The 24,748-nt window shown below is 41.9% G+C and overlaps 1 protein-coding gene across 5 annotated transcripts in view; it reads left to right on the forward strand.

The window, feature by feature from the left end:
* The window catches only part of DIP2C (DIP2 acetate--CoA ligase C (putative)), a 360,655-nt gene that overhangs the window by 232,795 nt on the left and 103,112 nt on the right, over positions 1-24,748 (forward strand). For all 5 annotated transcript variants that reach the window (XM_027089300.1, XM_027089301.1, XM_027089302.1 and 2 more), the window contains 7 exons: positions 1,319-1,453; positions 3,901-4,020; positions 5,181-5,378; positions 11,802-11,893; positions 18,227-18,337; positions 24,116-24,239; positions 24,525-24,634. In XM_027089300.1, coding sequence (XP_026945101.1) covers positions 1,319-1,453; positions 3,901-4,020; positions 5,181-5,378; positions 11,802-11,893; positions 18,227-18,337; positions 24,116-24,239; positions 24,525-24,634 — 890 coding nt within the window. The remainder of the gene's footprint in view (positions 1-1,318; positions 1,454-3,900; positions 4,021-5,180; positions 5,379-11,801; positions 11,894-18,226; positions 18,338-24,115; positions 24,240-24,524; positions 24,635-24,748) is intronic.

Genomic DNA, 24,748 nt, shown 5'->3' on the forward strand with positions numbered 1-24,748 from the left:
GAATTCAGATTAATATTCCTTGGCCTCAAGTCTCACTCAGTGTAATGTCCCTTAACATACACAGGCTCACTGACACAGAAGTCAGTCTTCACTTCTGGCGGATTGGGTACTTGCCAATCTGCCTACTTGTTAAAATTACCTGTACCCTCAAATGAGTACCTGTGGGCTTCTCGAGGTCTAGACATTTGCAGAACGGCTAAAATTTGAGTCCCCGATGCGTATGTTCCCAGCGGAGTCGACCGGCCACGCCCCGGCTTCTAGTTCAGCGCAGTCTGTAAACGGCGTCCTTTATGTGATCTCTTCGGTGCTCTGTTTTTTCTCATTCTTGTGCTTTATGTTAGTGATTTCACAGTTTAAACTGACCCTCACGTGTAGTGACAAGGTGGGCAGTGTACAGCGGAGAAAGGCCTTCCAGTACCTGCTCCCCTTTTAACAGCATAAAAGGTTGTGCTTTTGTCACGTGGAACTATAGAATCTCGACAAGTTTTTATCTAGTAAGGATTAACAAATCAAAATTAATAGTATAATACTCATTATTAGAACTTAGTACGTATAAAATGACATGAACGTTCTCACTTGACATGCTCTCCTTAATGTCTTATGTAATAAATACAAAATCATGCTTTCCCCATTTAAGTACTTAACTTTATCATCAAATAATGTTATGGGGAAGGCCTGCCGTACGTTTCATTGTGCAGAACACGGCACACCATTCACATTAGATGTAAACAGGTATTTTTTGAACGACTGGACTGTTCAGTATTATTCATGCTAAAACAAATAATAAAATAGCTACTATTTCCTAAATGTTCACCTTCTATCAAGAAAAATGTTCTAAGTACTTTACATATGTTAACTCATTTAATCTACCCAACAAGGAGGTAGTTGCCATTATTCCCATTTGATGGATGAAGAAACCAAGGTATAGAGATCAGGATGCTTCCAAGGTCTCAAGAATTTGCAGAACTGGGATTCAAACCCCAGGCTCTCTGTATCTAAAGCTTGAGCTCTTAACTGCCTCTACTATGACTGACAAGAAAATTACTCCTTTATGAACACATAACTTACAGTGTCTTTTTCCTTTGGCCAGTTGAAGACATTATTTTAATTAAAGTGCAACAGTGATTCATTGATGTGGCACCTGTCGTGATGTTATTATTGTAAAGATCATCTTTATGCTGAGATTTTTGTAGTAGTTTTTGATTCAGAATCTTTTTCTCTTCTTAGGATGTGGCATTTTTGAAACCTTATTGCTTACGTAGCCTTCAGAATAACTGTATCATGATAACCAGAAAACTTACAATTTGCTTCTTTACAGAAAATCACTCTGCACCTCCCGACGTAACCACTTACACCTCAGAACACTCAATACAAGTAGAAAGGCCGCAGGGCTCTACAACGTCAAGAACAGCCCCAAAGTATGGCAATGCCGAGCTCATGGAGACTGGCGACGGTATGTCTTCCAGCAAGTTTTTCCTCCTTTGTAAATTCTAAGTTCTGCTGACGTGCTTTCTGTGCCCTGACTGGATGTGTTTCTTCTAGTGACACAGTCGGCTCTTTGACTCATCAGGTTCTTTATGAGCCTTCCTAGAAGGTGGCATAGTTACAGGAAGTGCAAGCTATCTCCAAGGGGGCCAAGAGTTATTCCTTGTAGGAAAAATGTCAACGTTGTAGGAATTTTGTCATGAGAATAAAAAGATTTGATAAAATTCTTATGTTTTTGCTAATGAATAATGTTGATTCCATAATTAGAAAATTAGTGCAGGTGTTAAGACTGTGAATGGTTACTTGGAAGGGCAAGATGGAGCTAAACACAACCAAAATAATGCACAGAGATGGGCAGAATGGTGCTTTAGACTTTGGAAGAAAGATGGTCCTTTCTCCTCCATGTTGGAAAAAGTATTGGTGATTTGATAAATACAGCCATTCGGGTTCTCTCTTATTCCTTGAATCTTTCATCTTGGTATGCTCTGACATATTCCTGTTACCCATCCTAAAGTGACAGACTCGAACATGAATTTCATGCTTTATTCTGCTTTCCTTGACCTTCCAGAGTCATGAAAGTTAGACTGGACCCCGATGATGATACAAAGTGTTATTTTCTTGGAAGATGGCCAAAATAGCCTCTGTGTGCCATCCATCCCACTATGCTTGTGTCCGTGACACTGTGACTCGGGGGTGATGAGGCCTGGACCCAGCCTCTAACAGGCAGATGCCTCTTCACTGTGGTCAGAGCCCAAGGTCGCTAGGTTCTGAGTTCTCTGTTAGTATATTTGAAGTCACTGCAGTTTCCAGTATGATTGGTTTCCCTGGAATGCTTCTCAGTATCAAGGTTTGCTTTAGTCCTCTACTAAGTTCATTGTTTATTGAATTGGTCATTACTGTTATTCTTTTCATCACCATTTTAGTAACTTTGTTGTCTTTGAAGTTCATCATCTTCACCTGCTCCCCCAGGTAAATTCATCTATTGTCCAGTTCAGTGCTGTGATGGTGACTCGTACCAGAACCACATGGGGCACTTGTTGGAAAACAGATTCTGGGCCACATCCCAGACCTAACACATCAGAAGCTCTGGGCTGGGTCCTAGGATGATTTGTGTGTGTTCTAAATTAAGCTGGAGCACCAGTGGCCTTGTGAAATGATCTCTGATTCATCCAAACCAGATTAACTGGGACTCTTTAATGGGGAAATTTTGTGTTTAGATATTGAGAATTCTGGGTTGTATATTTTTAGGTATTTTCAAGATTGTAAAATATTTAATGTCTCAATTCTGAAAGTGCCCATAGAGTATTTTGAGACTATCTGTTAAAATGGTTTTTATTGGATAGAAAAATTTCCTTGAATTCTGTCATACTCGTTCCAAAAGCTGAGTTCTGTTCTTGTGACACTGTGACGTGGAGGAAGGGCTTTGCCTCGGTCAGTATGGGAAAGACCCTCTCTGGTCGTGGTTCTTCTGTCTGAGAACCGTGACGGTTCCAGGCCTTCATATTTACCAGGTTCAGGTTTCCAAGCACTGTTCAGCAGGAATGAAATCTGCCTGCAGAGAGTACATGTGATCCAGTTACGGATTCAGCCTCTTGGTGCTCCATTTTTTTCATTTATTTGGGTTATGTAAAATTTTTTAAATTTCATGCCTTTTTCATTGATCATTTCACTTATTCAGTTTTGAAAACGATGTCACATTTATTGTCATGAGAAATGTATTATACGGTTGGGTCTGTTTTTCTCAGTACACATGGATAAATATATGTAAGTTCTGTATTATATCAGAAACTGAATTTAGAGACTTTTAATTGCTGTGCTTCTAGAATGCATTGCCTAAATGTTCACTCAGGAGAGTGGGTCTGAAAGACATATAGGAGGGACCTGGCCATTACCTGCAAGAGGACAAGGCCTGCCAGCAGCACTTGTAGAACCTGAGTCCCCTTACTTTCAGGGGCGGCAGCTGGAGGCTGAGCACAGGTGGTCTCAGGGGAGATTGGGACTTGGGGAGGGTCTCACTGCTTAATCAGCTCTCTGACCCCCAAGGACACAGGGGACCCTGTGACGGTATTAATTAGGAGATGACAGACCCTGTTTTAGGAATAGAGGCGGGACCGAGCCCAGTCTATTGTCTGGAGTTTTTCCCAAGGTCACCAGAGCAGGACAGTTCACAGTGTAAAAGGGAATCATTTCTGCTACATCTTTATGCTCTCTTGAGTCTTCCTAGCAAGGTCACATGCTAAGACCGTCCACCTTGGAATGTTCTCGTTGAGCAGCAGTCATCTTAGGTGACACTGAGGGGCTCCCAGCCCTGAGATGGGGCAGGGTGTGCTGTCATGGCTGTTTTTACTGTAGCTGCTTGTTTACGCTGTTCCATGCTCACAGTCAGTCCATCTGCCCCATGGTTCTGTTTTTCAGGAGTGCCTGTAAGTAGCCGGGTATCAGCAAAAATCCAGCAGCTTGTCAACACCCTCAAACGACCCAAACGACCACCATTGCGGGAATTCTTCGTCGATGACTTTGAAGAACTGCTGGAAGGTGAAAGAGCCCATTCCTACTTGCTCGTCCAGTGTTTCTGTGACCCTATAGAGTATAGTGTTTTTCTACCAAGGCTGTTAGACTTTTTAAGAACAGTAATCTTGGTGTTCCTGGGAAGACAGGGATCCTGCCTAGAAACTGTAGGTACTATTTTCCAAGGTCCCTTTAAAGATACGCCAGTCCCAGGACAGTTGGGTTGATACCATTTGTGTGTCACTCTCAGCAAAATGCGATTTTGTCCCGTGAGCCAGGCCTCTTTCTGAGGACTCCTTGAGGCTACAGGAATGCTGGTGTTGATAAATCATAGGCAACCTGAGCTTGCAGCAGCGCGTTCTCTCTGAATAGGCTTTAGAGGAATGCAGAATGAGCCGTGGCAGATCTCACCTTCCTGCCTCTCGTGACAGCTTCAGGAGCTGGTGTTCTTAACCCCTGAACAGTCCTGAGCCTTTTAATACAAACAACTTAAAATTGAAACAAAGTACTGCTTGTTGTGTCAAACCCAAACTGCCTATTTTCTTGCTCTTTATACCACAAGTAAGACATAGCTGATTTTCTAGCCAGCAGGTGGAAATTGTGAATCATCAACTATAAGAGAAACCTTTCCCAGAAGTGAGAATAATCTCTCAGATTCTTACCTATCTAAAGAGTTGGGCAAATTGTTTTTATTATGGGGCGTTTATTTTTGTTATACGTAAGAAAATATGTGCTGTGCTAGTTATTCATAGTAGCTGTAGCAAATTCAAATTTACATCTCAGTATTTAAGGGAAAAATACAATTCAGCAAGATTTGAGCTCTTTGGAGTCTATAATTACTAGTGTATGTCGATAACCGATGTTTTAAACATGGCAGTCCTAGACTCTAGGCATGTTAAAATGCATAGTTTTACTTGTCAGTTTATAAATGCATTCAGGTCTCCCTAAGTTCCACACCCTGACTTTGCCTTGGAAATTGTAAGAATTAAGTGCTTTTGTTACATCCATGAGGCTCATGTGTCAGTCATAGCTCTAATTCTAGAAAAACACCTGTGCATGTTTCCTGTCCTCTAATAAATGTCTAACTCCAGTGTAAATCTTCTAGCTTCCTTAAAAGGAATAAAAAAGTGATTGTGCTAATATGGATGTGTTTTTCTTGAAAACCTTTTGTGTTCAAATGTATTTAGTTCAACAACCAGATCCAAACCAGCCAAAGCCAGAGGGAGCCCAAATGTTGGCGATGCGTGGGGAACAGCTGGGTGTGGTTACAAATTGGCCCCCATCTTTAGAAGCAGCGTTACAGCGATGGGGGACCATCTCACCAAAGGCCCCATGCTTGACCACGATGGACACGAATGGGAAACCTCTGTACATCCTCACTTACGGTAATCCTGTGAGACTTATCCACCTTTTGTTTGTTTGTACCTCCACACAACTGTCACTTCCAGGGTGGCCGATTCATATTTGTGTTGCCTTATGTTTCTAATACAGAAATAAATGGAACCTGAAAGGAATATTATAGGAAAATTATTTGGTTTGAATATGAAAAGTTACTATTTGTTAAGTGTTTTTGAGTAAAAACCAGAAAGTGATATAAAAAATGAGTGATTATAACTCTAATAAGATGTTAGATTTTACCTCTTGGAATGTATATTAATTAAATTAATGCTTTCAAGAAGGATTGGTAGTTAAAGAATGTATATCAGAACTCTTTGACATGCGTCACTCACTTAGAAGAAACAGAATCTGTTTCCAAAGTGCTTTTTCAGAAAGCAAGAGAAAACAAACTTTTCTTTAATTCTTTATTCAGTACCATTAATGCAGTCCATAAACTTGGAAATAGTTAACTGTACCAGAGAGATTCCTTTCTCTTTGCGCCACGGATAAGAGGCGGAGAAAGCAAATTTTCAGGTCATTTTCACACTCTCTGTTACAGTTTTGCAAAGAAACCAGCTTCATAACAAAAACACCAAAATGGCTTATGTTATGTCTGCATGTGTGAGGTTAGATTACCTTTTTCTGACTTTCAGTTTTGTTTTTATGATGATAATGCTCTTCTAATTGCAGGTAGGAGAGAAAGTGTTTTCTCCATTAGCAATGGAGGTCAAGAGCCAGGTGTTAAGTATTATAGCCCAGCCTTTTAGTGGGTGTGGGGCCCGTGGGGCACCCACTGTGCCTCAGTCATTATCCTGTGCATCTCATGGAAGGAAATGGGATTTAGGAGCGTATGTTTTCACAGTCTCATTTTTTTTTTTCTGGTTTTGTTGGGAAATTCTGAGTGGAGTGGAGAGAGGGTATTTCACCCATCATGAGGCATAAGATTCATGTTTTTAAAAGTTATACTCTTGGAAATAGATTTTAGTCAGTCAAAAAGACAGAGGACTTTCCTGTCTGACCTTCATCTCTTGCCAGATTCAGCCATGGAGCTGATTGTGTACTGTTTTCCAAGCATCATTTATTGAAAGACTGTCCTTTCCCCTTTCTTGGCTCCTTTGTCATAAATTAGTTGACATACATGCGTGGGTTTATTTTGGGGCTATTCTGTTTCATTGATCTTTGTGTCTGTTTTTGTGCCAGTATCATACAGTTTTTCATTACTGGTAGTTTTGTAATGTCAAGGAGTATGACGTTTCTAGCTTTGTTTTTCTTTCTCAAGATGGCTTTGGCTATTTGGGGTCCTTCATGGTTTCATACAAATTTTAGAATTGTTTGTTCTATTTCTGTGAAAAATGCCATTGGAATTTTGATAAGGATTGCGTTGAATCTATAGATTGCTTTGAGTAGTACAGACATTTTAACAATATTAATTCTTCTGATCCACGAGCAGAGAATATCTTTCTATTTATTTGTGTCATCTTTAATTTCTTTCATTAAAGTCATACTTTTTAACGTACAGGTCTTTTACCTCCTTGATTAAATTCATTCCTAGGTATTTTATTCCTTTTGATGCAGTTGTAAATGGGATTGTTTTCTTGATTTCTCTTTCTGATAGATTTTTATTAGTGTATAGACAGAACAGTTTTCTGTGTATTGATTTTGTATCTGCTACTTTACTGAATTCATTTATTACTCTGTTTTTCTGTATAGTCTTTTAGTTTGTCTATATATAATGTTATGTTATCTGCAAGTAGTGACAGTTTTTCTTCTTCTTTCCAGTTTGGATGCTTTTTATTTCTTTTTCTTGCCTTATTATTCTGACTAGGACTTACAATGCTATGTCGAATAAGCATGGCAAAAGTGTCTTGTTCCTGAATCTTAGAGGAAAAGCTTCCAGCTTTTTACTGTTGAGTATGCTGTTAGCTCTGAGCTTGTAAACATATGACTTTTATTTTGTTAGTAAACATATGACTTATATTTTGTTGAGAATTTTGATCATAAATGGATGTTGAATTTTGTCAAATGTTTTTTCTGCATCTGCTGAGATGATCATATGATTTTTATCCTTCATTATGTTATTAATGTGCTGTTTCACATTCATTGATTTGCGGATGTTGAACCATCCTTGCATCTCTGGAATAAATCCCACTTGATCATGGTGTATGAGCATTTTAACATATTATTAAATTTGGTTTGCTAATGTTTTGTTGAAGATTTGTGCATCTGTGTTCTTCAGGCCTGTAATTTTCTTTTCTCATGGGGTCCTTGTCTTGTTTTGATATCAGGGTAATGCAGGCCTTGTAAAATGAGTTTGGAAGTGTTTTCTCAACTTCTGTTTTTTTGGAAGAACTTGAGAAGGATTGGTATTAATTCTTCTTTGAATGTTTGGTAGAATACACCAGTGAAGCTATTTAGTCCTGGACTTTTGTTTGTGGAGAGGGTTTTGGTTACTGATTCAATCTCCTTACTAGTAAACGGTCTGTTTAGATTTTCTGTTTTTTCATCGTTCAGTCTTGGAAGGTTGTATGTTTCTAGGAATTTATTTCTTTGAGGTTGTCCAGTTTGTTGGTATGTAATTGTTCATAGTAATCTCTTATGATCATTTGTATTTCTTTAATACCAATTGTAATGTCTCTCATTTCTGATTTTATTTATGCGTCCTCTTTTTTCCCTGGGTGAGTCTAGCCAAAGGTTCGTTAATTTTGTTTATCTTTTTAAAGAACCAGCTCTTGATTTCATTGATCTTTTCTATTGTCTTTTTAATCTCTATTTCATTTATTTCCGCTCTGATCTTTGTCATGTTCTTCCTTCTACTAACTTTGGGCCTCATTTGTTCTTCTCTTTCTAGTTACTTGAGATGTAAAGTTAGGTTGAGATTTTTCTTGTTTCTCGAGATAGACGTTTATCTGTGAACTTCCCTCTTAGAATTGCTTTTGCTATATCCCATAAGTTTTAGTATGTTATATTTTCATTTGTCTCAAGGTGTTTTTTACTTTCTCTTTTGATTTCTTTGTTTCGTTGGTTGTTGGATAGCATGTTTTTTAATCTCCACATACATGTAAATTTATCAGTTCTCATAATCGATTTCTAGTTAGATAACATTGTGGTCAGAAAAAATGCTCAATATGATTTCAGTCTTCTTAAATTTAAGACTCGTTTTGTGGCCTAAGATATGATCTATCCTGGAGAATGTTCCATGTGAGCTTGAGAAGAATGTTTATTCTGCTGCTTTTCGATAGAGTGTTCTTTATATATCTATTAAATCTATCTGGTGTAATGTGTAATTTAAGGCTGATGTTTCCTTATTGATTTTCTGTCTGGCTGGTCTGTTCATTGATGTAAATGCGGTATTAAAATCCCCTACTCTTATTATATTGCTGTTGTTTCCCTCTTTATGCCTGTTAATGTTTGCTTTATATATTTAGGTGCTTCTATATTGGGTGCGTAAATATATCCAAATGTTATATTTGCTTGTTGGATTTACCCTTTATCATTACATAATGTCCTTTGTCTCGTTACATTCTTGGTTTTAAAGTTGATTTTATCTGTTATAAGTATAGCTACCCCAGCTTTCTTTTAGTTTACATTTACATGGAATATCTTTTTCTATCTGTTCACTTTCATTTTGTGTGTGTCTTTATACTTGAAGTGAGTCTATTGTAGAAGTATGTAGATGAGTCTTGTGTTGTTGGGTTTTTTTTAATTCATTCACCCTCTGTGTCTTTGGATTGGAGAATTTAGTCTGTTTACATTTAAAGTAGTTATTGATAGGTATGACCTTATTGCCATTTTTTAAATTTCTTTCTGGCTCTTTTGTAGTTCCTCTGTTCATTTAGTCTTCTCTTACTCTCTTCCTTTGTGGTTTGATGACTTTCTTTAGTGGTGTGCTTAGATTTCTTTCACATTATTTTTTGTGTATCTACTATAGGTTTCTGCTTGATGGTTACCATGAGGCTTACATATAACATATTTATAATAGTCTGTTTTAAGTTGATTAAAAACTTAAGTGTGAGTACATTCTCAAGCCCTGCATTTTTAGTCTTCCCCTGTTTTATGTTTTTGATGTCACATTTTACATCTTTTTATCTTGTGTATTCCTGAACTGACTGTTGTAGTTATTTTTACTACTTTTGTCTTTCAACCTAATACTAGGTTTATAAGTGATTAATCTACTACCTTTACTAAATATTTACCTTTACCAGTGAGACACATATTTTCTTGTTACAAATTAGTGCCCTTTCTTTTCAGCTTAAATAAGTTCCTTTAACACTTTTTTTGTAAGGCTGCTTTCGTGGTGATGAACTCCTTTAGCTTTTTGCTTGTCTGGAGAACTTTATCTGTCCTTCAGTTCTTCTCTTTTTTTTTTTTTTTTTTTGTGGTATGCGGGCCTCTCACTGTTGTGGCCTCTCCCGTTGCGGAGCACAGGCTCCGGACGCGCAGGCTCAGGGGCCATGGCTCACAGGCCCAGCCGCTCCGTGGCATGTGGGATCTTCCCGGACCGGGGCACGAACCCGTGTCCCCTGCATCAGCAGGCGGACTCTCAACCACTGCGCCACCAGGGAAACCCTGTCCTTCAATTCTGAATGATAATTTTGGCCAGGAGAGTATTCTTGGTTGGAAATTTTTTTTTCTTTCTCCTTTCTAAATCAGTCAAGAACTGTTTTATCTTCTTTAATTTAAATCATCAATTTACTCTTTATTTTGTTCTATTTGAAAATATTTCTAGAACTTGCCAGAAGTTTGTTGTTTCCTTTTTCAAACTCTCTGTTGTAAATTGGCTTTTGTATGAATTTATGATGATCTCGACTTTAATATTCCAAACTGAGAATGAAGTTGAAACTTTAACAAAATATAATGGTGCTAATTGTCTGATTGTAATTGATTTGTTTGTTTACAGTTGTTGATTTTTTCACTTACAACAGGTTGATTGTAATTGTTTATTTAACTATAATAATTTCCTAACATTGTTCACATTAAATAAATCTGAAGGCACAAAATATTTGTGATTTCTTTAGGAAAAAAATAACTCCTTGCATTATTTCTAATGGCTAGTGACTATTTGGGGCAAAAATATAATCATCAAATAATTGTAAAGTAGCCAGTCTTGAGGAGGTGGAGTTAAGGAAGGTGGAAGAGGGGCATGAATAAAACATCACACCTAGTAGCTACTCTCAGTGATCAAGAAGTAGGCTAAAATGTAGACTGCAATTTTGTTTTTTATAGCTTGCTTTATTATGATGTTAATAAAACAAAGAAACATTTGTTGAGCACATACTATGAGCGAGGAATGTCCTAGGAATTATAGGAATCAGAGATAATGGAAAAATCCTCCTTGTCCCCCTAATCACTAAGGAAGAGACAAATTGATAAATCCATTGATAGGGAAACAGTAAGAACCCTAGTTTGGGTTGCTGCAAAATCCAATATGAAATAAAACAAATTCAGATTTTTTCATTTCATAATTTCATTTCATAATTAAAGTGTATATTAATTTAGCTTTTATATTTAAAATAGGAAAAAGATTAGAGCAGTGATTGCATTTATAGGAACTAGTTCAAATTGTTGTTATCTTTATTATACTATTATTGCATTAATATAATTTCTAACACCTTGACTGCTTCTGAAAGCTTATAGAAGCTAAAGTTGTAAAAGGCCTTTATGTGTCCAAGAATTCATGTTAGATTTTAAAGTCATTTTGGTTTGATCTCAGACTGTTTGCTATCACCTGGGTATGCTGAGGAAATGTCTGGCACTGGAATGAAGGCAGGGATTTGAATCTGCAAGTTCTTCAAAACTGGTTATTTTTCTCATGTTTTTTTAATCTTTTTAATCCTGCTTTGTGGTGATTTTTTCTAGAGTTCAAAACTTTAAAATAATTCAAAAATTTTACCATAATTTTTATCTAAATTCAGGGATTAGGATTCCAAAATCCTAAAAGTTAGGAAAAGTTGAAGTTGAGAAACTTAGGATGTGGGGAAGGAGAGGGATCAGGCACTACAAAGCCTGTCTTAAGTGCCCTTTACATTCATTGCAATCACACAAGACAGGACTCATTAATAGAGGAAATAGGTGTCATTTTGCACAACATAAATTAGCATTAACTCACTAATGCCTTGGCCCCTGCCCTATTTTACTCCCTAGAAATCCTCCCGACTTCTGTGATGGTAATTAAATTCTGTGTGGCTTTCCTCTAGGTTCTTAGCATCCTAGGTGTATTTGTATTTAATACCTTATTCCAGTGTTCAGACTTCTCAGATTTTTAAGTCAGATTTGCTGGCTTTTGTTTCCCATCTTGATTCCAGGGGCTCGGAATAACTTGAAAGGCTTAAAGTGAAAAAGTAATACTCTCTATATAGGTTAATGTGCACACATATACACAACAGTAAATGCGTGTGTACAATTAATTGTGTCTTTATAATTTGTATTGATAGGCAAACTGTGGACAAGAAGTATGAAGGTTGCTTACAACATTCTGCATAAATTAGGTACAAAACAAGAACCTATGGTGCGACCTGGAGATAGGGTAAGTGCAATTTAAATTATCACATCTGCAAGACACATGGTCTGAGGTGGAGAAGACACCCACTGTTTTAAAGTTGCAAAGTTCAGTGCCTCCATACTACTAAATCAGGCTTTCTTAACATTTACTGTGAACCAGAAGCAGTTATTCAGCAGGATCTTCACAGTAACTCAGCGAGTTTAACTATAGTAGTTCTCACATTTTATCCATGAGGATATTAGGACTTGAGAGGGTAAGAATCATATCAGCTGAAGGCACATAGCTAGAAAGTGGTATAGCCAGTGCTCGTATCCATTTCTGTCCAACCACAAAACCTGTGTTCCTAACCCCTGACATATGTGGTCTCCTAGTTTGGAATGTGCTTGCACTGTCTCCCTAAGTAGGCAGGACAATTGTGTTTAGAACTTTTTTATATTAGTCAGTGATATCGAAAATCCTGGCAGCAAACTGCTGGTATGTTCCTTTCCTAGTGTTAAATTTCTTGATATAGGCTACTGTCTTTCATTGAAAAGCACAATTTTATTCTTACTACAATCTGCTAAGTTACTGAAAACAGATATTAGTATTTCCTTTTTAATGTTACACCCAGAGCAGTTAATAATCTTGCCCAAGCTTTACACCCCAATTAAGATGTGGGGCTGAGAGTAGAACCTAGTTTTCTTGCCTTAAATGGAGTGATTTTTTTTCCCATATGGTGCTATTTACCTCAGAATGCCCCAAGACTGGGTTACCCACCTGCACCCAAAGGACTCCAAATTAATTTTATAAAAATATCATTTTAGAGCACCATAAACCAACAAGAATATAAGCTATGATTTACATAAGAGGCGTTATAAAAACATGGGCCCATTATGGGGAATTTTTAATAAGACTGCTGCAGCCCCAGGATTCTGTGGTAGGCTATGATTCTTTCCAGTTTAATGAACAAGTTTGATATTTAGCTTTTAAAAGTCAATTATAGGTCTCACACTTCCTCATTATAAAACTTACCGTAAAGCTACAGCAATCAAAGCTGTGTGGTATTAACGCAAAGACAGATATAGACCAAAGGAATAGAATAGAAAACCCAGAAATAAATCCTTACATGTAGGGTCAAGGGACTTTCAAGAAGGATGCTAAGACATTAAATGGGGGAAAGGATAGTCTACTCAACAAATGGTGCTTGAAAAATTGGATATCCATAAGCAAAAACCCAAAATTGAACCTTTATACCATATATTAAAAAATTAACTCAAAATGGATTAAAGACCTAAACTCTTAGAATAAAACATAGGGGAAATGTTTCATGAGTTTGGATTTGGCAATGGTTTCTTGGATATGGCACCAAAAGCACAGGGAACAAAAAAGTTGATAAATTGCACTTCATCAAAATTAAAAAATTCTGGGCTTCCCTGGTGGCGCAGTGGTTAAGAATCCGCCTACCAATGCAGGGGACCACGGGTTCAAGCCCTGGTCTGGGAAGATCTCACATGCCACAGAGCAACTAAGCCCGTGTGCCACAACTACTGAAGCCCGTGAGCATAGAGCCTGTGCTCTGCAACAAGAGAAGCCACCGCAATGAGAAGCTCACGCACCACAACAGAGTAGCCCCCGCTTGCTGCAACTAAAACCCACGCACAGCAACGAAGACCCAACGCAGCCAAAAATAAATAAAATAAATGTATAAAATTAAAAATTCTGTGTACCAAAGGACACTTTTGAGAGTGAAAAAGAAACATACAGAATGGGAGAAAATGTTTACAAATCATATATCTGATAAAATATTAGTATCCAGAATATATAAAGAAGTTCTACAACTCAACAACAACAACCAAAAAAAAAAGTTTAAAAATCAGGCAAAGGACTTGAATAGACCTTTTTCCAGGGAAGATTTACAAATAGCCAAATAAGCCCATGAATCACTAATCATTAGGGAAATATACGTCAAAACCACATGAGCTACCACTTCACACTCATTAGGATGGCTGCTATCAAAACAGAAAATAGTAGGTGATGACAAGAATGTGAAGAAATTGGAACCCTTGTGCATTGCTGGTAGGAATATACAGTGGTGTAGCCACTGTGGAAAACAGTACTGTGGTGGTTCCTTAAAAAATTAAACATCTGATCTGATAATTCCAGTTCAGTTTCAAAAGAATTGAAAGCAAGGACTTGAACAGATATATCTACACCAATGTTCATAGCAGCACTATTCACGAAAACCAAAAGGAGGAAGCAACTCAAGCATCCATGGTCGGTGAATGAATAAGCAGAAGGTGGTATGTTCGTATGGTGTAATACTATTCAGCCTTAAAAAGGAGGGAAATTCTGACACATTCTACAACATGGATGTACCTTGAGGACATTATGCTCAGTAAAATAAGCCAGTCACAAACGATAAATACTGTATGGTTCCATTTATATGAGGTACTTAGAGTACTTAAATTCCTAGAGACAGAAGAACGATCGTTACCAGGGGCTGTGGGAAGCGGCTTCAGTTATTGTTTAATAGGGACAGAGTTACAGTTTAGGAAAATGAAAATGTTCTGGAAATGGATGGTTGATGATGGTTTTACAACAGTGTAAATGTACTTAATGCCACTGAACTGTATACTTGAAAATGGTCAAGATGGTGAACTTTGTTACATTTATTTTATCACGATAAAAAAAAGTCAGTTGTAATATATCTCCCTTATCTATAATTTGGTTAATAGTCTTAGTAGTTTTTTTAAAAAAGTCTTTGGCCTTCAGACTCTTGAAGTTCCTTTACAATAGCAATTACAAAATAAACCATCTCTGTTCTGCTAAGAAGTCAGTAGGAATGTGGGGGGCAAGTTTTGATAGAACAAAATATGTAAAAAGATTTTCTTTAGCAGGGAGTGGTTTGAATTGTATGAGGTGGGACTACTTTTCTAAATTATTCCTTTAAAAAGTTTTCATATGGCTGGCACCTGGCATGTGCGTATAAATACTTATTAAATAAGCATATGGAACTGTAGTATTCAATTGATAATAGCCTTCTGTCACAATAAACAGGATTCTTTACCTCTTTGAAAATCATTTTTAATTAAATATAATTTTCCGAGGATAATGAACATTCTGTCCTTAGCATAAAAATTATAGACGCTTTTCATGTGGGTGACCCTATTAATGCACTTTGGGGAGTCCTGCTTGGGCTTTGAAAAGGCATTTATGTGCCTAAGCTGAATAGGTTTTCAGGATATTATAGTGGGAGCTGTGGAACAAACAAAGATGCATCATATGTGAAGCCTGCCTTCAGGGAGCTTGCAGAGTTAAAAAAAAAAAATAAAGACATTGATAATTGGCTATCTGTAAATTGGAAAATGATACAGGTCCCCAAAATAGGTGGTGAGAGATACAGCTGAACTCTTTGGGAAGGACAGAGAATATTCTCATTTTGGGAGCTTCTGGCATCTGAGAAGACTTCTTGAGGAGAAAAAGCAAGCCCGTGGCTCTTGGTCAGGTTGTAGGACAGAGTGTGGAAAGGAGCTGAGGGGGGATTGTGTGGTATGTGGACAGAACAAGCCGGGCACTGGGACAGCAAGGCTGTTACAGGAAGACCAGCGGAGGAGAGTGGAGGAAGGAGGTGGTCTGTTGACGCTCTGTGCATAGTTAAGTGTGATGAAATATCAGAGAATACATAGGGAATTGAATGAAAAGAAACGATGTGGGTTTATGAAAATGAAGCATCTGTATATTTGTACAGTATTGCACTGGAATCACTGTGTAGTCACCAAAAAGCAGGACTTGTGACTGATTGAGATACAGAAGGAAAGTTTGGTGAGAATGATACAAATACAGTCTTCCCTTCCTTAAAACAAATTTTTTAAAAATTCAATTTTGATTCTAAATGAGCCTTTAGCTATTTGACCATTTTCTATTTGTTACTTTTATATTTTTGAGAGCAGATAATGCACAATTTTATATTCTGCTTTTATCCACTTTACATTAATATAACATTTCATCCTGTTTTAACCCAACTCTGCAAGGTTATATAATATGGCATTATCAGCATGAACTTTAGTGATCGAGCAGTGGGAATTTTAAATCCTGGATCAGGTTGCCCTCCCTTGAAACAGAGCTGGGATAGGAGCCAGACCAGAAGCTCCTCTTTGGAAATATGTTGATCCACAGTCTGGCTCTGGAAGCAGCACCTTCTTTCTCTCGGTTCTATGCTCTTGAAGACTCCTGCGTGTGGAATAGTTTAGTCCTAGGAGGACTAACAAGTCCAAATTTAACTAGTCCTCTATGAGTGGGTGCAGCCATTAGTTTTGGGTGGAACTTCAACATCTTCTGCATTTTATTAACATCCTCTGTTTTGGTTCAAGGAGAGCAGTCTTGCAGCAGTGGTGCCTTGGAAGCTTTGCAAACATTTGATTGAATGGTGTTGCTTTGCCAGATCCAGAACTAAAAATAGATGCTGTCAACTCTCTGACCACCAGTTGAAGGCAGACACCTGAGGCCAGTGCAAACCTCAGATCATTTTTAAAATAATTGTTTGTGGTTCATATACAGAGACATGCAAATAAATCCTTTTATTCCTCCTTTGAAATCCTACTGATAGTAGTCTGGCATCTGTCTGGGTGCTTTTGGGACAAAATAAGGATTAATATCTAATCAACAGTTATTTCACAGGGTTTCTTAAAATTCTTCAGTAGTGCAGAATGGCTTTTATTGGCCTTAACGGTTTCATTTGTCTCTGTTTGGCTGATTTTAGTAAACTGCAGGAATACCATATAGAAAGGCAATCTTCACATAATTCCAAACTTAATTTTATTTCCATCAACTATCCTGTGTTGCTAACAGAGCCAAATTTAAGATGCAGCGTGCTCCATCCTCAGCTGTCATCTGAGTCCTTTATGCCAACCTGCTTACTTAGATATTGAGGTAATTAGGATGTCTTATCCAACTGTTCATGACAAAGTTAATAACTTCTAGTTAGGGCATTTTTAAAGAAAAAAATGTGTTAAATTCCTGAATGAGGTAATACAAAAATCATATACATCTGCTGAATCATGGGATTTATGTGCTTAATCATCAACAAGGAAGAGCAGTGCCGATGCTGGAGCAACACTTGGGAGAAGCTTGTGTTAAAGTGGAAGCAGAGTCCTGCAGAGCTCAGTGGGGATCCAGAAATAGGACTGCCTGTTGTATCCTGAAGGCAGCTTCTAGAGCTAGAGTAGGAAGGGCCACTCCAGAAGGAGCATCGGGCAACAGGAGAGCAAGCGGATCGACATTGCGGTAGCTCCACAGCAAGATGCTAACCTGAGCGCCAGGTGGATGTAAATGGGATGAAGCTGACAACATAAAGGAGAAACTTGACAAGTTTGCATGCAACATTAAATACACTAATAAAAATAAAACAGAATATTGTATCGAGAAGTCTGCATCAAATGTAAGAGTTAATACTATGAAGTATATTTAAAGATTTTATGGGAAATGTCAAAACACCAGCAGATAAATAAACAAAGGAAATGAAACACAGTTCATACAAGGACGAATAATTATAAGCCATCTGATGGAAAATTGTTCTTCATTAAGATTCCCTTCAGGACTATCAGAAAACATTTGAAAAATCATACTGTCCATTATTGGATTATTAGGGTAGTAATTTAAATTTACCTTTTAGAACTCCATGATTATTGTACTCCTGGTTCTTCAGAGGCTGAGCTGGAGAGGCAATGGGCGGCTGGAGATGTGTGGCCAGGTGTTCACGGAAACCTTCCCTGGGAGGGCAGAAAGCCAGATGCCGCAGGTGCGGGCTGACCGAGTGCCGGCTCCCAGGGCCGGGGCCTCGTGGGCAGTTGTGGTTCATGGCTACCTGCTGTGTGTCAGGCACGGTGTGAGCTCTTGCATACATTTTCTCATTTGACCTTTACTACAACGCTAGGACACTAATATTCTCAATTTTCAGGTAAGTCAAGGCTTGGGGAGCTAAATCTGAGCTGGGATCAGAGTAGAGTCAGCTGTGAGCCCAGCACCTTAGGGAGGAAGTGCACAGCGTTCAGTTACGATGGTGAAGACTCTGTGGACGTACGAGGACGCACTTCAGAGCCCAGTGAGAATAGTGAGAGACAGATAGTGTATGCACTGTGGTTTCACCTGTGTAAAAATATGTGCCGATGGGGGAGTGTAAACAGCAAGGGTAGTTGCATTCTGGTGCGGTGTCAGAGATGACCTGGATAATCTGTTTGCCTTCCATGTGAGATCAAGGAAAAGCATCTGATAACTTATTAAGATGCATCTTACTAATATGCATTTTTCAAGCAGGGCATCTAAATTTTTTCCAGTGGCATCGTGTTAGTGGTTAACCCCTCTCTCTCTGTGTTGGTCCAGGTGGCACTGGTGTTCCCCAACAATGACCCTGCTGCCTCCATGGTGGCTTTCTACGGCTGCCTGCTGGCCGAAGTTGTGCCTGTGCCCATCGAGGTGCCCCTCACGAGAAAGGTAAATAACGTATCTTTCTGTTCAAACCTGTTGGCCGGGAAGGTCGGCTCTGCTGCCCTGGAAGGTTCTGTCATGGGGTCAGAATGTGCAGACGGCCATCTTCAAGAGCTTTCATCTCAGCAGGATGTGGATCAGGAAGCACAGGGCTGTTTGCCTTGTCTCTGAGGCTCTGCGCAGGTTGTCGTTGGTTGTCCCAGACAAGGGAGTAGCACTGACGCTGCAGCTCCACTCAGTGGCCGGATTGAGCTGCTGCCCTGAGGTGGCACCTTCTGTGCGTTGAGCAGGGTGATCTACCAGCAAAGCAGGCGTTCCAGTATCTCATTCCTCAGTGTCACTGCACTAGAAATCTGGGTAAATGATAGATTTTTCACTTATTTTTATTTCAGGGGTGGCCGTTGTTGCATCTGTGCAGGTGTTTGGACATTAACAAGTTCCAGGTTCACCTACGATTTGTTGGATCTTATTCTATGATTAGAATAAATAACTATCTTGCTGTTACAGTTGTAGTGTAGTCCAGTGTCGGAACCCTACACAGCAGTGTGTGTGTCTTTGTCCGCGTAAATGATTGGCTTCTTGCACCACAGACCTGTGGTAACTTTGGAAGGGAAGGCAGAGGGAGGAGGCTGTGCTGGGGTTGACCCTGATGGTCCCCCGAGAGGTGCTCTGATGCTGTCGAAGGAGATGGGGCCGACGGCTGTGGGATAGGTGCCCTGCCACTGGTTGTGTTATGTGTCGTGCCCTTGGGCTCCACCCTGGATTCACCGGGCCGTCACTTAGCACATCATCATGAGCAGAGTGTGTGGGGTGACTCTTCCAGCTCCAAAATGCTAAGGTTTTCATGTGCCCAGGCTCAGAGTTTCCAGAGAATCTTCCAGCTGTCTTTGTGGCTACTCATTATGAAAATGGGGAAGTGCCTCAAGGTCTGTTCACGGTGTGTGGGTACCTTTGAAACTCTGCTCCTTGGGTCGGAAGGAGAGAACGTGGGCATCCTTTAGAAAAAGGTTGGGGAATGGTTACTGTTTCCGTTTTCCTGGGTACAAAATCTGCAAGTTCCCTCCTGGGCCTCCTAGGCACCTGCGAGTGTCAGGCGGGGTGGCAGGTGGCCCTGGAAGGGGGGTGAGCCCTGCAGCCACTGACATCAGAGCCCCCACCAGTGGCCTGAGGAGAACGCTGATTTCTGCGAGGGTTTGCCTCTAGCATTCCTGGTGTACCATACACACCCCATAAAGTGCTTCCTCATCTTCCTGAGCCCTATGACCTTCACAACTGACGAGAAATGCAGAAGGGTTTGGGGATTTACTGAGCAGGTAGCCACGTTCTCCTATGTGATGCTTTGGTGCTGTGACTAACCTGGAAAGCCTCTCAAGGGATGTGTTATGCTCCTCTTTAACTGATATCTAATTCAGTGGGTTGAGGTCCTCTGGAAATAGAAAAGAAAACCCTCTGGATTCTCTAGTCAATGGCATCAGGATGCTAATTTGGAGAAATTCATAGCCTAATGAGTGAAGAGACTGATTCTCTGTCAGCACTGCACCAAGCAGACTCCAGAACATTTGGTATTGTTGTTATGAGTAGCAGTTATTGTTTACTCATCACATATCGAATTTAGATTTGTCTACTCTACATCTATAGCCTGGTGTCTTCCAGACCAGGTCTGCTTTGCAGAGGAAAATCATTTGAATGAAGAGGCACCTGTCTCTGCCACTTCCTGACCAGGCATTGTCGAGCGGGGCCAGGGTGTCTCACCTGCAACTCCTCTGGGTCTCCTGACACGTGCTTGCCAGCCGTCTCAGGCGTTGCAGGCTGTGACCTGCCAGGTGGCTCTGTCTCACTCACCTCTCAGACCCATTCAGACTCTCATATTGTACCATGTACCTCAGGACCAGGAACCCTCTCTCAGAAGAAAAAGCTGAGGTTTCTTCTTGGCCCTCTCTCCCTCGGAACATTTCTGAGGGGAACAGAACCAGCAGATGACTCACAGGTTATTGTTAAACCAGAAGCTGTGCGTTGGGCCTCAGTCTGTGGTTTCAGAATGTAATGTTCATTCTTAGAAAACTTTACTTTTTTTTTTTTTTGCGGTACGCGGGCCTCTCATTGTTGTGGCCTCTCCCATTGAGGAGCACAGGCTCCAGACACACAGACTTAGCGGCCATGGCTCACGGGCCCAGCCGCTCCGCGGCATGTGGGATCTTCCCAGACCAGGGCACGAACCCATGTCCCCTGCATCGGCAGGCGGACTCTCAACCACTGCGCCACCAGGGAAGCCCAACTTTACTTAATTTTAAATAAAAGAATCCACTGGCTCAGTTACCATTCAGCACAGGGTAAGATGTGCACAGGGGTGTAGGGGATGAAGTTTGTGAATCCTCTATCCACCAGTCCTATGCACGCTAGCCTTGTCTTAAAATAAAGGGCCTAATGAGAACCAAATTTTCAGAATCATCAGTGTTGATTAGCCTCACTGAATGATTTAGTCCCATGTGTATTTATTTATTCTCTGTTCTAGTTCTTGGGGTGTGGGGAGAAGGCTCATTTTTCACTTGAAGAGTTCATAGTGGGAGAAATGGGTGTCCCTCCAATGGTTTGGCCACGGAGTAGGCAGGGGCAAGAGAGGAGCCTCCAGAAGTCTGTGCCGCGATGGGCAGGTCTGGACAGTGGCTGTCCTCCTCTCCCTCTTGAGGTGGCTGAGCTGGTCTGTGAAGGCCAGGTGCCAGCAAAGTGGGCCTGTGGACTGGCGGAGACCACTAAGCTGCATTTCCCTTCTGCCAGCGTGGGAAGTAGCAAGGCTGTAGCGGGGGTGGAATTCTGCATATCCTAAGTGCCATAGGGCCAGAGACCAAGTGGGCCCCGGAGGCCACAGGAGTCCAGCCAGGCAAGGCCTGGCCCATCAGCACTGCCTCTGGGCTCAGGGGGGGCTCACTGTCCTGCATGATGCAAACTGTTCTTTCCTTAGAATCTAGCACATGCCCCACTTGTTTGCTTTAACCAAGGTTTCAGATGTCCTGTTAAAATGAAACATCTCTGGAAGGAAAAACATAGACGTCTTGTCACATACTTACAATCTCACGTGAACCATCACATGATCCTTCCCTTGGGAGTGCATTTTGCTGGAAGAAATCAGAGGGAGTTGGGGTGGGGAGGGAGGGAAATGGGGCAGCCCGAGGGTGACACCCACCCAACGGAAGTGTTTGTGGATAGAAGGTTATGCCCCACGTCTGGGATTTGTTTTAAAATAACAAATCTGCATGTGTGCATGTGTTTGAGGTTGAGAGATGAGAACACATTTGCCAACGTTGATAATTGTTGGTGCTGGATGACAGGAACGTAGGATTTCTTTCTCCTTTTCTTTGTATCTTTGTGTCTGCTTGGAAATTTCCAGTATAAATAAAAAGTTAAAAATTAACTGGCAAAACAACAATACATTAATGACATGTTTCTTTTAGTATTGATAAGGAAAATTCCTTGGTCAGGTTTCTTGGATCCCCTGGTTGTATGACCATAATAATCTTTAAACTAATGGGTCTGCAGCCTGTCTTGTGTTGACTCTGCAGAGGAATGCACCGAGAGCCCCTCCCTCAGTTTCACCTGCATTGTTGTCTCTCCTCCTGAGGCAGCTGAGAAGCCAGCGGTTTGGGTAGGCAAGCATCAAAATTGGAAAAGCACCAGCTGGTCGTTGCAGGTCCACAAATCCGGAACGAGTTCACGAGAGACGCTTTCTGTGAACTCACCTCACATTTACTGGAGAGAGAGTCCTTCTCATGGGTACGGCTGATGCTTTCTGACCTGGAGACTGAGACGGGACGGGGTGGGGCTGGTCGAGGGCGCATTTACTGCTTGAGAAGTGACTTGTCAGAGACCGTGGGTGTGGAGAGATTGCCGGGGAAGGGACATGCTTCGTCAGCTCTCTATGTTGGAGAAAGATTGAAAGTGAGGGAAAGGTTTGAACTCAGGTGTGGGTCAGCTTTTCTTGCACAGCAAAAGAGAGTCATTTGTGAGATTTTGTGGTCCTGGACAGCTCAACTCTACAGAGGAAGGGCCCCTGAGCCCAGCCGCAGGCCAGAAACAGCCATTCCAGGGAAAAGCACTCAGGAAACACGGGAGGCGGTGTCAGGGCCTGAGTGCTCTGGCCGTCAGGGCAGTGGTTCACGTGCCTCCTCAGTAGCTTCCTGTGGAGCCTTTCTGAACAGTGGTATGGGGTGTCGGGGGGCTCCCAAGTATCGGGGCTCAGGGCCCTGTCCCCAGGTCCAGGAGAGATGGCCCATGGAGGCCACAGATGGCTCTGTGGGCTCTGCCAGAGGCTCTGGGGTCAAGCTGGGCTTAATTTCAGGGATCCCGGTGCATGAAGGAGACAGAGCGCTCTGAGAGCAGGTGGAGGGGTCTCATCTCAGCCCAATGGGGTTCTTGGGTGGGGCTGTTTCTGCGAAGCTGGCTTTTGGCTGGACCTCTGAGTAGGAATTTCCAGACCAAGAAGATGGAGGAGGAGCAGGCATGGAAGCTGAATTTCATGGTAACCATGGATTCTGTTTACGGTTACTCTCAACCCTTCCTCTGTATTTTAGGGTCTTTAGGAGCAGATACTAGGAAGACAGGGCCCAGGGGACAGCGGACCTCCACAGTGGACCCTGACAGGTCTTGCAGTTGGCCCTGGTGCTCCCTCTCCTGAGCCATTCTGAGCCTGTCTGTAGGCGCTCCCAGCAAGTTCACGCTCCTAAAGAAACGCCCTTCTGCTCCTAAACCTGGCTTCAGAACCCATCTCCCCACCCCTTTACCCGGTCACAGCTTTTGGCCATGTGATACCCAAATTCACATTGAAGTGACTGATTATAATTCTCCTTGAAAAAGCACTGCTTGAAGGAACAATCCCACAGGGTCCCCGAAATGGGAAGGTCTCCATCCGCGGAGCACCAGGCCTCCTCCCCCTTGTCGGGGCTGCAAGGGTGTTGGGAGGCTGGCTGTGCGTGATGCTGTGTAAAGAGATGCGGCTTTTAAATCTGCAGTGAGGAGTAGGAACTAGGCACTTGGAAGACGTAGTTTTGAGATGTCGATGTTGCCGATTTTACTGGGGTGAGAATGTTGTCTCACGTGGGAAGGAAGGAGGTGACAGCCTCACCACAGTCCTGACGTTTCCCTTCTAGGAATGCCGGCTGCTTCACGGCTTTATTTTCTGAATCATAGCTGGTGGGAGTAAGGAAAGCGAATTGAACTGACTGGCAGGGTGGCTGGACACTCAGGGTGGTGGCGTCCGGGGCTGCCCCTCCCGCAGCATCTGCTCCCAAGTCCTGGCAGTCAGTCCGTGGGGCGGCGCCCCGCCACGCACACGCCCTGACTCTGTGGTCGGCATGGGTGTCCAGTCCATCACGCCGGATGTGATCAAAGACCGCTTGGGGTTAGTGTCCTGAGTGCAGAGATGTGTTCTTGGACCCGCTCTGTGTCCTGAGGTCACGGTCCTGTACAACCAGAGGGGAACAGAATGAGACCCCCTGAGCGCAGCACGCTCTGTGCTCCCCGTGTGCATCCCTTACAGCCAGCCAAGGACACGGCGCAGGTGACGAGACTGAGGCCAAGCTAGTGGCCTGTTCAAGGTCAGGCAGCTGGCAAGCGGCAGCCTGAGATCTGACCCCAGCTGTGTAGACACCAGCCCGTGCCCTGGCACTCTGGTTGAACCTCTCCTCAGGGAGGTTGGTGCCATCCCAGGGCCCAAGGGCGAGACCGTGTTTTTTTAGGAGAGTGGCCATCACCTCTGCTCGTGACCCTTCTCTCCTTGCTGCCGTCTCCCAGGACGCAGGAAGCCAGCAGATCGGGTTCTTGCTTGGAAGCTGTGGAGTGACTGTAGCCTTGACGAGTGACGCTTGCCACAAAGGGCTGCCGAAGAGCCCGACGGGGGAGATCCCACAGTTCAAAGGTGAGCCTCAGTGCCGGGCGGGGAGGATGTGCTCCGAGGCATCTTGCCAACACACCGTCCACACACGAGGTTTCAGATCACACCCCACATGCTCTCAGCCTGCACGTGATGTGCTGTAACTGCAGGAGGCTTACAGCACCTTAGCCGTGGCCTTAGACTTGGTGGAAACACCAGAGGTTTGGTCTGGCTTGTGCTGTTGTGAAGCATGCCACCAACGGGAAGGTGGTGTCACACCTGTCTTCTGGGGGATGCTTGCCTGAAAAGAATTTGTCCTTTATTTCCAAGGTTGGCCAAAGCTATTATGGTTTGTCACAGAGTCAAAACATCTCTCTAAACCTCCTCGAGATTGGTTCCCGCACATTAAGGACGCAAATAATGACACTGCGTATATCGAGGTGAGTTGCTGGGTCTGGACGAGGTTGGGGAACTGAGTGACACGCACTGCAACCCTTACACAGCTCAGGGTCAGAGGTGGATGTGGGCCCGGAGCTCTACCCTCTCAGCACCTT

This window comes from Aethalodelphis obliquidens, unplaced genomic scaffold, assembly GCF_003676395.1.
Source record: "Aethalodelphis obliquidens isolate GAN/ISIS:26980383/991018 unplaced genomic scaffold, ASM367639v1 scaffold65, whole genome shotgun sequence".
NCBI lineage: Eukaryota > Metazoa > Chordata > Mammalia > Artiodactyla > Delphinidae > Aethalodelphis > Aethalodelphis obliquidens.